At 43.4% G+C, this 16,408-nt stretch overlaps 1 protein-coding gene across 1 annotated transcript in view; it reads right to left on the bottom strand.

The window, feature by feature from the left end:
• Positions 1-15,280, bottom strand: part of LOC310966194 (histone-lysine N-methyltransferase SETD5-like) — a gene marked incomplete at its 5' end in the record, with an annotated part of 28,237 nt that extends 12,957 nt beyond the window's left edge. The window contains 10 exons of the mRNA XM_083940052.1: positions 7,846-8,075; positions 8,344-8,461; positions 9,452-9,712; positions 9,797-10,174; positions 13,312-13,389; positions 13,667-13,904; positions 14,197-14,306; positions 14,435-14,552; positions 14,679-14,797; positions 15,272-15,280. Coding sequence (XP_083796178.1) covers positions 7,846-8,075; positions 8,344-8,461; positions 9,452-9,712; positions 9,797-10,174; positions 13,312-13,389; positions 13,667-13,904; positions 14,197-14,306; positions 14,435-14,552; positions 14,679-14,797; positions 15,272-15,280 — 1,659 coding nt within the window. The remainder of the gene's footprint in view (positions 1-7,845; positions 8,076-8,343; positions 8,462-9,451; positions 9,713-9,796; positions 10,175-13,311; positions 13,390-13,666; positions 13,905-14,196; positions 14,307-14,434; positions 14,553-14,678; positions 14,798-15,271) is intronic.
• Between the last annotated feature and the right edge of the window lie 1,128 nt (positions 15,281-16,408).

A 16,408-nucleotide genomic window follows, 5' to 3' on the forward strand; every position in this document is an offset into this window, starting at 1 on the left:
AAAATTGGAATCAAAGCCAAAGTTCCCCAAAATATAAAATAGGAAGCCCCACTCTACCCGGTTGAAGGCTTTCCCTGCATCTAGCGCCACTACGACCTTAAGAGTGTCCAATCCATGTGAGAATATGATGTTGGTTATTTCCAAAAACTTATTTGACACTTCGTGTCAAGAGGGGGAAATGTGGGTAATCACCAGGGTTTTCCTACTTTCTTTGTAAGTGTTTCTTAGTCTATGATGTAAATCCATGGTTTCTGTATGTTGATTAACACAACAGTCGAGCTGTGGATAGGTGCTGGAGAAGGCTCTATGATGTCAATCCATGGTTTCTGTATGTTGATTAACACAACAGTCGAGCTGTGGATAGGTGCTGGAGAAGGCTCTATGATGTAAATCCATGGTTTCTGTTCGTTGATTAACACAGCAGTCGAGCTGTGGATAGGTGCTGTAGAAGGCTCTATGATGTAAATCCATGGTTTCTGTATGTTGATTAACACAACAGTCGAGCTGTGGATAGGTGCTGTAGAAGGCTCTATGATGTAAATCCATGGTTTCTGTATGTTGATTAACACAACAGTCGAGCTGTGGATAGGTGCTGTAGAAGGCTCTATGATGTCAATCCATGGTTTCTGTATGTTGATTAACACAACAGTCGAGCTGTGGATAGGTGCTGCAGAAGGCTCTATGATGTAAATCCATGGTTTCTGTATTTTGATTAACACAACAGTCGAGCTGTGGATAGGTGCTGTAGAAGGCTCTATGATGTAAATCCATGGTTTCTGTATGTTGATTAACACAACAGTCGAGCTGTGGATTGGTACTGTAGAAGGCTCTATGATGTAAATCCATGGTTTCTGTATGTTGATTAACACAATAGTCAAGCTGTGGATAGGTGCTGGAGAAGGCTCTATGATGTAAATCCATGGTTTCTGTATGTTGATTAACACAACAGTCGAGCTGTGGATAGGTGCTGGAGAAGGCTCTATGATGTAAATCCATGGTTTCTGTATGTTGATTAACACAACAGTTGAGCTGTGAATGAGTGCTGGGGGGATTGTGGAGAGGAGTCACATGGGGGTGGCAAATGTTGACTTTTGGTGGTCGTAAAACATTGATAATATCTACTGGGGTCATGAACATTGGGTGGTGTGTTTGTTGCTATTGTTACTGTGATGTTCTTGCATTTGTAAGGTGCTCTGATGTGACTGTATATATGGAGAGCTGGAGAACATTTCAGACCCTGTTGGGGCAGCGTCTCTCCTGTATGCACGCAGCTTAGTAAAGACATGATTTGAGAAACACTGAGGACTCCAGAGAATTTCTTTCATAATATTTATATCAATCTTAGGATACGTTAAACAGTCTAGGGCTTAGGGGTCGCTGCAGTAATTGGGCTGCATTCATAAGTATATAGTGCGGTCAGAAAAATCTGAAAAACACTTTTTGGATCTGGATCAGAAGTGAGGCCACCATCCAGTAGTTCAATTTTAGAGATTTAGAGTCTTGAAGCACTAGCTGCATGGGCCTGCTGTGGCAGGAGTCTCCCTGCCTTAGCTCTCTGCTCAAAGAAGCTTTGTTTCGATTGTCCCAGCTATCTCTCAGCCCTTCTCATTTGAGAAATCTCGGCTCTCACTTGTCCCCGAATAGTAGCTTTAAGCGCTTCCCACTGTCAGGGGTGTCAAACAGTGAGTCCGACAGTAAGTGTGAGCTGAACCTCCATGGTGAACGTGGAATTGTATCCCGTGGAAAACTCATGTACAGTGTGGTAGAAGCATGGTCAGAAGTGACTATTGGGTGATATTCACATGCATTCACACAGTCGAGGGGGTTTTTATCAAGTAAAAAGAAATAAATTCGGGAGAATGCGAGGTGTACATGGGTAAAAAGGAGAAAGCTTTACCATGGAGATTTCTAAACCTCCAAGGATCTGAAATTCCCAACTCTGGTGCTTATGTGTTTACTGTGTGTGGATATAGATACAGATTTGGATAGTGTAATCTGTGTGAGAGAATATCTGTCAAGTCACATCCTGCACCAGATTGAAGTCTCCACCCATGATAATGCGGTGACTGTTAGCGTTTTGGATTTTTGCTAGTAGCCTTGTAAAAAAACTGTTCATTGTTCCAGGTGGCCGCAAAAAACGATAACCCATGGTGGCTGTCAGTATCTAGGTTTCCATTTGTCGGCTCAAAAAGGGCCCTTTTATAAATTCTGATAGCGGCCCCTCTAACTATCTAAAGATTTCGAATGAAACAAGTGGCTCATCCATGACCTCTTAATACATGGGGTATCAGCTGATCTGAGATATTTCCTGCAAAATAATCACATCCCCCTGAAGGTGCTGTAACTGTGAAATCAGACCCACTCCAGTACCTGTCTTTACAGCGTTAGCCATAGGAACAATAATAAGTCAATGTAAAGTAAGTCAGTCATGTAAAGTAAATAAAATCAAATTAGCCAGCAGAGGGTGCCAAGATAACTAAGGGTATGGAACGCCACCGTCCACCCTAGGTTAGGCATGTGTATCATGCTGTATCGATACAGGTCACCTCTGTACATCAGTTTATTATAAGTGTCAGGCTTCGATAAAGCTCTTTGACCAAATGGAGAACAAGAATACTTCAGATAACCCTGTGGCGGTGGATGATAAAAATTTAAAAGAAAATAGAGCTGTAAAGAAAATTTTTGTAACAAACTGAAATCGACATGTGGACGAGCTTCCAGTACTTGGTACAAGGCCAATTAGGATAATCTGAATTCAGATATTGTAAGCAGGCACAGAAAGAAAAATGAATAAACAGGAATTCAACAAATATCAGAAAACATCAGATCTCGAGTCAACATGGCCACAGTGTTTTAAAATGTCCATTTAGCTTTTCCTGTTTAAAACTCTTTAACAGACAGAATATCAGCAACCCGCCAGGACTCTAACTATTAGTGCTGCGGTCTAAAAATAAACTCTGGCCAGACCGCGGCTGACTAAAACAAAGCTATACAGTTAGCACCACATCGACTCATCGTTATCCAGATAACATGACAGTGGCTCCTCTGTGGTGAAATCAACAACCCTCGGTCATCTGGTCTCCTCCGTGCGGGTGGATGTTATGAAGGTTTTCGCCTCCGTGACCGAAGAGAGCGTCCCCCCCCCCCAGTCCATAATGATGACAAGCTTGGCTGGGAACAGCAGCGCGGGTCCGAAGACCAGGTTATAAAGATGACATGACCTCTCAGTATTTTTGGCGCTCCGCAACCACCTCCTGGGCATAGTCCTCGTATATGGTAATGGAGGAGCCTCTGTACTGCAGCTTCCCTCTCCTTTGCAGGCGCCGCGTATGATTTTCTTCTCCCCCAGGCCCCTCCACTGATTAAGGTAGTCCAATCACACAGAGATTATGGTGCCGGCTGCGGGATTCCAGGTCGCTGACTTTAGCCAGTAGTTTAGCGTTGCTCTCTGTTAGTTTGGCACAGGAGGCCTTCAGCGTTAGCAGATGCTCGTCTTGTAGATTTGCATTTACCTCAAGGAAGCCTATATTCTGAGCGTGGTCGGACACTGTGGCATGGACGTGGTCCATCTTTGCTTCAAGCTTTTAAATGGAGGCTTTGAGATAAGCGGAGAGCGCTTTGAACTCGGCGGAGAGGGCTGTGCCATGCTCTGCCCAGAGGTGAGCAACAGCCGCCATGGTAATCTTGCCGCCTGTCTCGTCTGCGATGCTACCCTTCGCCCCCTGGTCCTTACAGTCTGTCTGGTCGCACATGTCGGCATATTTCAGTTGTGTATCCGTCTAACGAGATGAATATTACTATTTGTTAGGGGCAGTGTTTGTTGAAGATCCTCCTGAGTTTCTCTGATAGCCCAGCCACATACGGGATCACTCTGTTGTTTCTCTTGTTTTCTTTTTTAACCACTTTGGTTTTCTTTCTGGAAGCAGCTGCCGTTTTCACAAAGGTCCAGCTGGGGTAGCCAGGAGTTGTGAGGGCGCCTCTCAGGTGCTTGGTTCTTCGCCTGTGAGCTGGTGGGTACGTTATCAGCTCTATGCTGCAGTGTTCTGATAACGCCAACCTTGTGTTCCAGGGGGTGGTGAGAGTCCAACAGTAGATATTGATCTGTGTGAGTGGGTTTTCTGTATACCCCAACGTGGAGGCTCCTGTCATTCTCCATATGGATGTCACAGTCTAAGAAAGGCAAACTATTGTCCTTGACTTCTTCTCTGGTGAACTTGATGTTTCTGTCCACAGAGTTTATATGTTCAATAAAAGTTTGCACCTTTGGGGATAACAATTACCTGGACAAATGAGATCATTCACAGGCGTATTTCCTGGTTGTTAAAATGGCGCATTGTGAAAGAAATTCAACAAAGGACTCATCGGACCTCATATTTAAACCACCAGGAATTATAGAATATGTTGACAGCCGACCACACAGGTTCTCAAACTGTCTACCTAGGTTACACACCTTCTTCTGAGCTTCAAAACCCCACAGGTAAATTAAGCTTGTCTTCACAATTACAGGAGACATGATCTAAAAAACAGCGTACTCACATCAGGCGGAATCGTGTCCTCCTTGGTGGAGCGGAACTTCCCATACCGGTTTAACCTTCAGTCGTGATCAGCGGAGCGTCCATCCCATCCTCGTCGCCAAATTGTGAAAGAAATTCTCTGGAGTCCTCAGTGTTTCTCAAATCATGTCTTTACTAAGCTGCGTGCATACAGGAGAGACGCTACCAACAACGCGGTCTGAAATGTTCAAGGATTAACATCATAGACTTCTCCAGCACCTATCCACAGCTCGACTGTTGTGTTAATCAACATACAGAAACCATGGATTTACATCATAGAGCCTTCTCCAGCACCTATCCACAGCTCGACTGTTGTGTTAATCAACATACAGAAACCATGGATTTACATCATAGAGCCTTCTACAGCACCTATCCACAGCTCGACTGTTGTGTTAATCAACATACAGAAACCATGGATTTACATCATAGAGCCTTCTACAGCACCTATCCACAGCTCGACTGTTGTGTTAATCAACATACAGAAACCAAGGATTGACATCATAGACTAAGAAACACTTACAAAGAAAGAAGGAAAATCCTGGTGATTTCCCACAGCAGCCCACGGGACTATGCAAGGCAGGGGTCGTCCTCTCCTCTGTGTCAAGCCAAGCCCTGACCGAATACCTTGTTCCCCCTCCTCCAGGAGGGTTTTGCAGTGGGAGGAGTGTAGGGAGGGGGGTTACTGGGTGGGTCCTGAGCTTTGAGCCCAGCAAGAGTCTTTCCGCTTGAGCCATATCCACTGACTTTTTTCGACTGCCTCGGAGACTGATCTGATTGTCTGTCGAAGAGCCTGTCCGTGGATACCAAGGTCTTTCAGCAGTCTTATGGTAGAACAAGCCATGAAACCTCTACATCCCACTTCACCTGGATAGATTTTGGCCTTCCATCCTCGTTGTTGCGCGTCTGCTGCCAGTTCTGTGTAGCGCAATTTCTTGCGCTCATAGGCGCGAGGGGGACCAGAGTACAAAGTCTGGCCCGAGAGTGGTAGCTGTGGTCTCAGTTGGAAAGATTAGTTGTTGGCCGATAGTAACTAACATCTTCTAATCCTGGGCCTCAGTTTCAGAGAGTTTCCCTGTCCCTCTCGGATGAAAGTGGGTGCTGTGATGGAGTTTGTTGCTCTCAGGGGTAAGGAGTCTTTGGTATTTGTCTTGCTCTCAATAGCTGCAGCCAGACTCTAGAGGACCTGGTTTTGCCTCCGGTTGTAGCGGCCTTTGGTGAGGTTGGTATTGCAGGCGGTCAAGATGTGTTTGGGAGTAGCTGGAGTTGGGCAGAGGGCACAGGTTGGGTCCTCGCCATACCACACCTGCAGGTCTTTTGGAGAAGGGAGTACATCATAAAAAGGTCTGATGATGAAGCTAATGTGGCTTGCCTCCATTTCCCAGACCTGCGTCCAGGTGAGATTTCTCTTTTCCAGACCTTCCCACCTCATCCATTGTCCCTGTTTGGCAGAAGAGACAGCCTTTGCGATTCTTTCAGCCTCTTCCTGATGGCGCACCTCCACTACCACCATTTTCCTCCCCTCTGAAGTTGAGGCCTTACGTCAAGTTGGTTTGCTTGCCGCAAGGCCAAAGCCTCCTCTTCCCAGCTGGACATGCCCCACAATGTCCTTGTGCCTCAGAGCTAACGTGGCATGCTGGACCTCATGGGATGGTGTCCATTTTTGATGGACTGGTCTTTGGAGTCCTTCAAGTCAAAGCGTTCAAAGAGTCTCACTTTAGAGCACTTGTACTCCTCAGTGAGACTGGTGGCGGGCAGTTCAAGGATCCCTTTCCCGTATAGGCTGATGTTAGTCAGACAGTGGGGTACTCCAGGCCATTTCTTCATGTATGAAGTCATGGTTCTCTCCATCTTCTATACTGTTGTTATTGGGACCTCAGATTGCAAGTGGCCACATTACACGAGGAAGAATGCCAAATTGCAGGCACCAGAGCTTGAGCTGTCCTTGCAGTATGGTCTTGTTGATGTTTTCTAGTGTTGGTGTGGTCCTGCTTTATTTGCTGCACTTTGTCTTTGTCAGTAAGGCTTGTGTTGTACCATCTACGAAGGCTCTTGATGGGTTGCTCAGACACCGTTGGTATTGGGTCTTCACCGATGCAAAACTTCACATCCTTAAGCTCTCCCATGACTATTGAGATACTTTGTGACTTGCTTGGCTTGACTTGACTTTCATCAGAGCCGACTTGATGTTCTCCTGCAGTTCCCCCAAGTAGATGCCTGGTGCATGCTGCAGTAGTGGTCAGATTGGTCAAGTCATCCATATATGCTCGGATAGGGGGGAGGCGGATCCCGTTCTTAGTTCACTCACCCCCCCACAACCCATCTTGAGGCCCTGATGATGACCTCCATGGCCATTGTGAAGGCCAGGGGTGAGACTGTACAGCCTGCCATGATACCTACCTCTAAGTGTTGCCATGATGTCGTGAAGTCAGCTGTTGTGAAGCACAGTTATAGGTCTTTGAAGTAGGCTTTCACTAGAGCAGTGATGGATGATAGGACGTGGATCTGACGTGTCGTCCTTTGCCGCTTGGATCTGATGCCAGATCATAAAGGTATGCTCCAGGCAACCAGAGAACCCAGGGATGCCAGCCTTCTATATGGATGGATCCACATAATTATTCTTCTCCAGGTAGGTAGCAGGCCTCAGAGATCACACTGAAGAAGATTTTCCCTTCAACATTAAGAAGGCAGATTGGCCAGAATTGACTGATGTCTGCTGCATCCTTCTCCTTGGGAAATAGTACACATCCAGCTCTTCGCCATGCCTTAGGTATAATTTCCTTCTGCCACACTACTTCATGGGCCTCCACAGATAGCAGAGAATGAATAAGGTAGAGAAGGGAAGTGCTTATTTCCTGGTTATTTGACATTGGTTTCATAGGCCACACCTACGATTCTGTCTCACTGTCACGAGTTAATTCAAAAGTAGTAGTAGGAAGCAGGAAAAAAGACAAAAGAGAGTAGAAACACAGATGATGCCGGAAGTATGTAGCCTACATACCAATATTTCATAGCTCGAGAGAGCAGGCACATTTGCCTGCTTTATTTAAGTGTATTAGATTCAAAATCTATTCAAACATAATTTCAGCTAGCTGGCATACATGGAAGGAGAGGCGTAACGCGAGGAGAAAATTAAAGAGATATACGTGATACTGGACTAGACTGAGCAGGAGAATTGATTATCATAGAACTAATTCACTAAAGTAGGCAAACTGTCGGACATTGTGTTCATGTGAGACTTGATCAGACTTGGCGGATTGTGGGTGTATAGGTGTTCTTGTGGTTGTGCCCTTACTTCAAACTGCAGCGGTGTGTTGCAGTGGCTGGCAGGCAGTGAAGGCATGGGTGAGTACACCAGGCCTTTGGGCAGCAAGGAGCCGCAAGAGGCATGTTGTGGCGGATGGAGGGAGTCCTCTGGGAGCGACGGTTTGATGGGGGACAGCGGGCAAAGCAGGTGGTCTGAGGGTGCTTGCATCCTCTCTGCCGTATACTTGGAGCTGCGCTTCTTAAACGGTGTGTTGAGTTCTGTGATTTTAAAAACATAAAATATGGAAATAATACAAGTGAGTTGGAAGGGGCACACTTCTAGTATCACAAAGGTATATGAGATGACATGAGACAACGAGAAATATTTAATAGTTTTATATGGACCTCTCCTTTCACTTAGTTGTACTTTTAATAATACCAGCTGGTTGATTAGTTCTGATCAATAGTTTATTACTCTTCCAGCTTTGGTGATTTCAGAAAACACAGCAGCAAGTAAGTTGCCCAATGGAGTTGGGAGTGTACGTACCGCTGGACAGGGGGTTGGGGGTGGATCTGCTACTGGTACTTTGCTGGGAGGAGGTGGACTCTGTGCTGTCCTCCACACTGGCTGAACAGCTCTCATCCTCCACCTGCTTTATCCATCTCTGCACCAATCAACCACAATATCTGCTTAACTGACACTGAGACCTTGGTTTGGAACATTGAAAATTCTTAAATCAGCCTAACCCAATACCTCAGAAAGTCTGGATGATAGAATTGAACATAATATGGGTTTTCACATTTAACTGCATTTCAGACATTTTAAGGTTTTCAGTTTGTGATTGATCGTTTAAAGTACTGGTTCTCAAACTTTGGTACTCTGGTACGTGAAGAAATCTCCTAAATAAAAAAGGAAACATTAATTACTAAATTAATATAATACTAAGAAAATACCCAAATTATTAAGATTCATGAAATGTAATTTCAAATAAGTTTAGTATTCCCTGTAATATTTTTATTTCAATATCAGCCTGCTACGTAGTCACGTTTATGAGTTACGTGCTAAACTGTGATGGCAAGAGAGTAAGCAGAGGTAAAATTATTGGTTTAAAAACTCTGACGTGTCAGCTCTAATGCTACCATTTCATACAGCATGGCTGTGGCTGAAGAGGGGAAACAATAAATGATCTTCTGATTAGGAATAAACCTTCCTGTCTGTAACTGAATAGTGTCGGCCTACGCTACTGTATTTTAACATTGGTCTTAGTGGTGATACTGGAGAGAGCCTGATATTTTCTGATGTGGCATGTGATGTACAAAGTTTGAGAACCACTGGTTTTAAGGCTCTGCAGGCTTGTAACACTGGCACTTGCTTAGAATGACAGCATTCATGATCAGAGTTGGGAATAGAGAACATGTTCTATTTGAGAAACACTTCCAAATAGTCATATCCATCAGAGTTGTATGCCTTCAAGCATATCAGTTCCTTTTATTAATGACTTTCTTATTCTTATCAATCACTGTATCAATGAGGAATCAGCATAATCAATAATGGCATTGGTATCAATAAAATCTTATTAATTCTGATTACTTTTTATTATATATTCTATGTTCATGTACTTGATCTTTCTATAATACATTGCTGCATCTCTAACCTTCTTGTAGCAGCCATAAGTGCCGTCCGTTTGGAGCGGGCGGGGCCGGCGTTTTTCAGGGTTGAAGGGGGAGCCGAAGGGGACGTAGTGTCTGGGTGTGGTGCAGATGAGTGATGAGTGGGAGAGGCCTGGAAGCATGTTGAGGGTGGTGGCCAGCACTGTGGGGTCAGTGGTTATCCGTAGTGGGCGCTCAACAGGCACCTCTTGGTGGATCTTCTCGCCTCCAGGGACCTTGTCATTCAACCACTCTGTCACCAGGTACTGAGAACAAAGACAAACATTAATGATTCACACTGCATTTGCTTGGACTTACGAAATAATACATAAAAGTGTCTGTCCTCAAACCTTTTTGGTCTTGGGGTAGCGCAGGTTGCCTCTGTTTATGCAGTTTAGACCCTGGCCATCTCCATCTAGGAGATGACCCCCTAGACCACTCTCTACTGGGCCATGTTCAGCACCGTATGGGCCCTGAGATCCCTCTTCGTCGAGAGAAGCACCTTGATCAGCTGATGACAGCGTTACTGCCATCGCTGCAGCCACAGCGGCTGCTGCTGCTTGCTGGGCAAGAGCTTGGCATTGCCGTCGGGCACGCTGGGATGAACTTGACCGGTAGCGAGAGATCCGACTTTTGGGCCGAGGCTTGGTAGGTCGTGCAGGTTTTAGGGGAGCAACTGGGGCAGGCAGGTTGGGTAATGAGGTATTTTCTTCAATAGATGGCGCTTCCTGAAAAGAGAATGAATGAACACAATAAATCAAACAAATGCAACAGTAAAAAAATAATGAGAGATTAATAAAATTGGATGAAACAGCTAAATCTCTCTCACTGACCACGACATAGGTGGTGCGTTGTGAGCTGACGCCAACTCCAGTGTTTTTGGGAGTGTTTTTGGGAGTGTTCCCTGTTCCGTCCTCACTAGACCAGTTTTAGTTGATGACAACTCAAATGTAGTCCACTATACTGTATTTTTTTTTATACCTCCCTCGTTTTTTTGTAAGCTGCTGGAAATTCAATTAAATTTCCTTGCAGGAGTTCATCCCAAAGGGATCAATAAAGAGAAGTCTAAGTCGTCTTTTATTCGGTAAACAGTCATTACATTTTAGTCAAAATGTTTTCGCTCTTAATTATATTTTCAAATGTCCTATTTAAGTGATCAGGTTTTATTAACATTTTAGATACTGTAGTCTATCTAGTCAGTATCCTTGCCATTTTAGTGAAACATTTTAAGGCAAGGCAAGTTTATTTCTATAGCGCAATTCAACAATAATTAAACATGCCTACATTAAAGGCATTGTAAAAACACATACAATTCTTTTAAATAAAAATAACAAAACAAAAATTAAAACGAGGAATTGATGCTGCTTAAAGACCCACATATTTGATGTACAACCTAGTTACTAAGCAAACTCGAACCGCTTCTATGGGACTAAAAGCCACAGTCCTTGGCCTAAACAACTTACAAAACAATCTTAGCAATTCACAGATATAATATAGGCGCAAATGTAGATTCTACTTATTCAATTGTCTGTCTTTCAACTATAAAACATTAAAAGCATTGGAAAATATAAAATTATAATTAAGTAAAACAACTAAACATTTAAGACAAGAACATCAACAGCAAGAGAAGCACTTTCTGAGAAGGAATGTTCAGTTGTCAATTCATTTCAAGACCAGTAACAGTAGATAGAGTGCAGTAAAAGCACTAAATAAATTGTATTGTTTACTGAAAGAAAGCAGAAAACAGAAAAGTCTTGATTTTAAAGAACTAAGAGTTGCAGCAGTTTTCTGGGAGATTGTCCCAAATGTGCAGCAGAAAAACTGAACGCTGCCTCTGTTGATGTTGAGTTCTGACTCTGAGGTCTGCTCTGTGGGGACACACCTGTCCCAGAGGATCCGAGAGGTCTGGATGGTTCGTAGCTGAGCAGAAGATCTGAAATGTATTTCAGATATAATATAGTCCTAAACCATTCAGTGCTTTGATATTCATTAAGGCAACGTATTAATCAAAGGTGTTGGTATGCAGTTCCAGACCATTCTGGTCCACTTTAACTCCTGGTTGAAGAAATGAACGAGGCCTACTGACTGTGCTCATTAATAGGGATCGACTGATAAGGATATTTTAGTGCTGCTGCCGTTATTTGTTTTTTCCCCTTAGCCGATGACCGATACATACTGCTGATTTTCTTGAGCTGATATTTGGAGCCGAGACTTCTTTTTCTCCCTCAGTTTACATCATATAAATTAAAAAATGTTACGAGTCTCAATTTAAAAAAAAAAAGAACATTGAACTTAAACAAGGAGGCAACATCGAGCTGCCTGTGGACACCTGTCTGTAAATAATGCCAGGAAAAAACTATTGGCGAACACAGCAGCCTGCATCAACCTATACACAAATAAAAACGCAAATATCGGCCAATAATATAATGTATCGGTATATCACTACTCATTAGTGATGCACGTCAGTCACACCCACCCGGCCCGTTTTGACAGCTAATTCACACCACCCAACATACCAAAATTTGTTTTTCAACTAGTGAAACCCGAATTTATGAACTATAGTAGCACAGGATATCTAAACTGAGGCATGGACAGAGAGACTGATGTGGCGGTGGGGTGTGTGTCTGGGTGTGTTTGTGAGACAGAGACTGAAAGTGAAGATAATCCATTTCGGTAATGTGAATTGAAAAACCAAGATAGTGGCCCTCATTTATCAAACGAGCGTACGGCAGAAAAACGTGCGTACGACCATTTCCTGGCAAACGTCGGCATTTATCAATTTGGACGTGAGCGGGAGCTACGATCAAATCTCACGTCTGGTCTGAGGTCGTGTACGCAAATTTGAGCCTGTGGATTTGCGGTGCAGCACAGCAAAATCTGGCTGAAAATAATGAACAAACCTCAGCTGTCATTAAGTATAAGCAGTCACATATTAAGAACAGATCAAAAGGGATTCTTAAAACGACTAAAAAAAAATATAAAAATTGTGGTTGGAGCGCTTGATTGTACTCATGTGCGTCTGAAGGCACCATCCATGAATGATTACGCATTCATCAATCGCAAAAACTACCACTCGATAAATGTACAGGTGATGTACGATGCTCAGCTATCACTTTTAAACGTGGTGGCCAGGGGGGACACACACGATTCTTTTATATTTCAAAACAGCTCGGCTCCAGCCCCCCGCTACCCCGACATTGAATTAATGAATGATTGTGTTGGCGCGCGGCTGCAGCAAGACGCACTGCAGAGCCAAACTCCTCTCCTCGGTTGGTGGCTACCCTCGATAAATTGCATTAAATCAAAGGGTGCTGAATACGGCACAACACCTGTCCAACAGTGCGCACAGGCGCACACGGGACTCAGTGGAGTGCTGCTTCGGGTTGACTGCCTCCGTTATTCTTTTCCATACAGCGTTTCTATGGGCCCCTTTTATTCCACTCTGCCAAAAAGCACGTCTTTATTTTGCGCCATCTCGGATGTCAGGATGCAGATCTCTCCGTGTTTGACCTCAGTGGGCGAGGCCTCCGAAACAGGAATATTTAAGGGCGTAACATGTTAATGACGATCGAATTCAGCCGCCGCCGTCAGATACGAATGTTTCATAAATCACACGTGTGTCCTGTCCTACGACCAATTCTGCGCTCAGATCTGCGCCCGTTTTCACGCAAGATTGATAAATGAGGCCCAAAGTGTGTGATGATGATTTATCTGACTGACATGCCAGAAAAAAAAGAAGTTAATAATAGAGAGAGAATAACCTGAAAAACTTAAATTACTGATGTATTGCTGAAATTGGAATCTACTGCCACAGAGAACAATCATATTGAGGAAAAATATGTTAGATTAGTATAAAAAGACATACTCTTTTACTGGAGATGGCGAGCATGTTTTCATCGACTTCTCCTTCCTCTCCCACCTTCAACTCATCCAGCAGTCCCTCCTAATTGCACAAACAGCCAGCACATGGTGAAGACATCCTACCCCGCTGGCTATACAAGCCATGTGTGGCTAGCGCACGCACACACACGCACACACGCACACACACACACACACACACACACACACACACACACACACACACACACACACACACACACACACACACACACACACACACACACACACACACACACACACACACACACACACACACACACACACACACACACACACACACACACACACACACACACACACACACACACACACACACACACCTCTGCGTCACTGATCCCCTGCAGATCTTTGGCCTCCTGGTGCTGGTTGCTGTCACCGGCAAGGCAGCTCTCCAGCTCCCTCCTCCGGGCTTTTCTCCGACGGGTCTCGGCACCAACCAGAGGGGAAGGAGGCAGCAGAGAGGGGGCTCTGAGCAAGCTCTCCCTGGGGCTCAGCTTGTGCTTCTGCACCGGGCAGTTTTGGTTGCCCTTATGGCAGGCACAGTCCACTTTGTAATTACTGGTGGTTTGTTCAGAGAGAAGAGGAGAAAATGGAACAAAAGGTATAAGCTGAAAACAACTGTTTTCATGTAAACCAAAAAATAAAAAAATAGTACCAATTTGCACCTGATACCAACATTTGTTGCATAATGCATTCATATTTACAATATGTTTCTAGACAGGACTGGGAACGTTACCACTTGATGTGAATATTGTACGGATGGTTGGATTTGACCTAGGTTGCTTTGTATGGATGGGTGCTTTCTTGTGGCTGGTTCAAAGATGGCTATGGCTTGAGAAGCAGTACTGACCAGCTATTGAACTCATAGTCAAATCCAATGGTGACCTCTGCATCCTTTGTGATTTGACCGATGGCGTAGACACACAGGTGAATCATGCCCTCAGCGATCATATGCCGGACCTGGAGAAGGGAACAGATACATGAGTTATCTTAAAATCAAATGTAGTGACCCTTTGAAAAGCCAAAGCTCCACAAACAGGAAACACAACTGGCAGGCATTAAGATTATTAAAGCGCTTGGTGGCTGACCTCAGCATTGGGTGTACAGGACCTCCTGATGAAGCGGGCGTCATTTCCAAAGGTCCGAGCATCAACACATATCTTCACATCATTATACTTTGAGTAGAACAGCACATATGGGTAGGGTCTGGAAAAATATGAAGACACTGGTATCAGGTGAGAAAAGACTAGAATCTTCATGAACATCTTTGGACCACACACAAAAAATTACCATGATCTCTTACTTTTGAAGAAGTGCCCATTGACTTCAAACTGTTGTTTTAGCATGACCTTTCCCCGATATTCAATGATGAGTGTGTCTGCTTCCAGGTTCTTGGCTGTGCGCAGGATCTTCCTGTGTTTCTGCACCCTTGTTACCCGTCCCAACTGGAGCTACAAACAGCAAATCACAATACAGTTAGAGAGAGACTTATGGGATCTTTAAATGTGATGCTTTTCCAGACTCAAATTTCCAGTCTGAATACTAATTGTTAGACGCTCATGTAAATAAATGGCTTTAAAATCCAACTTTTAACACGTATGTTAAACTCTGTATGCCATTATGTTGCCAAGTAATTACAAGACATTTTACCTACGTATTGTAGCTCATTTAAGTGAATGAACTCCAAACCAAGACATGTTCAATGAACAGCATTTTATTTAAGCTAAAAGCTAAAAGAGTGAAGTTGATAACTGTGAACCTGTAACACTACAGACAGTAACAGTAGAGATGGAGAATTAACCAGGAGCTGTGCTTCATTGGCTTTAGACGGAATAAATAAATGAAATGATAAATAAAAATAAATCATGAATAAAATGTAGACGATACGTATTGAAAAAAGTCAATAATGAGAATCGCAGTCGCACGGTAACCATGGTAACCCGACACCATTCTGCAGCAGCTTGATTAGTTTCATATCATCAACAGGTCGGCTGTGTTGTGTTAGTAAACTGTTTTGATTTGTTTATATTTATATATTTTATCTTAGAAAGCGAGATAATAGTGTGGAAACAACACAAACATTTTTCGAAACTCTTTTTACAAACTGATCCAAACCAGTTATTTTCATCTTCATATGCCACAAATAATAAAGGCTTTTTAACGACACCTGTGCAATTGTTCCTGATGGAAGCCCAGATGCTTCCCTTTTTACAATACACTTATTTGCAAATACAGGAGGATATTAAACAATATTATGTTAAATTAGGGCATGATTACACTATTGTTACTGGTTATTTGCAATTAGAGATGCACCGATCCGATACCAGGATCGGATATCGGCGCCGATATCGATTTATTAGCTGGATCGGATATCAGATGAATGAGGCCGATCAAGCATTCAGATCCAGTAATTTCTTTTTTATTAATATCAAATACAGCAAGTAAATTAAGCCATTGTTTGTTGGGTTTCAGGCAGGTTTCTTTTTGCTGCTCATGTACACCTTATTTGTTAAAAAATAATATTAAGTATTTTTATATCTGTGTTAATTTGTTACCTTTTTATTTAACAAGGCTAAATGTTTATGATAGCCTGATGCCTTCAATCACATGGCAAAGCAAACGCTAAACGCGGCTAATTCACAAAATATAAATATATTTGCATTCGAGCAGTGCGCCGCGACCCCAGCAGCTTTCTGTCTCTTTCTCTGTGCAGCCTGCGTGTGTGCGCGCGCAGTTTCTCCCTCCAACTTCTGGTTTGTGCTAAAATGTAAGCTAGGGATGTCACGATTCATCTTTTTTTTGCCATTAAAGTATTGATTTACTTTTAAACAAATAACACAAACCACTTACAAACGACACCGAAACAAAGAAAACAAAACACAAAAAGGCAGTTAAAACGAAACTTAAAGGACAACACCCCTCTGTACCATTATCGTGTTTGTGATTATATAAAAAGTAACAGTCCCACATTAAATGGAACTTCCCTTTAGCATTGTTATTCCTGGCAATCAAATATTAGTAGGATGCATCATCGTGTTGTTCTGGTTCCTCAGTATCAGCCT

Source organism: Echiichthys vipera, assembly GCF_963691815.1.
Source record: "Echiichthys vipera genome assembly, chromosome: Y".
In the NCBI taxonomy this organism is placed as follows: Eukaryota; Metazoa; Chordata; class Actinopteri; order Perciformes; family Trachinidae; genus Echiichthys; species Echiichthys vipera.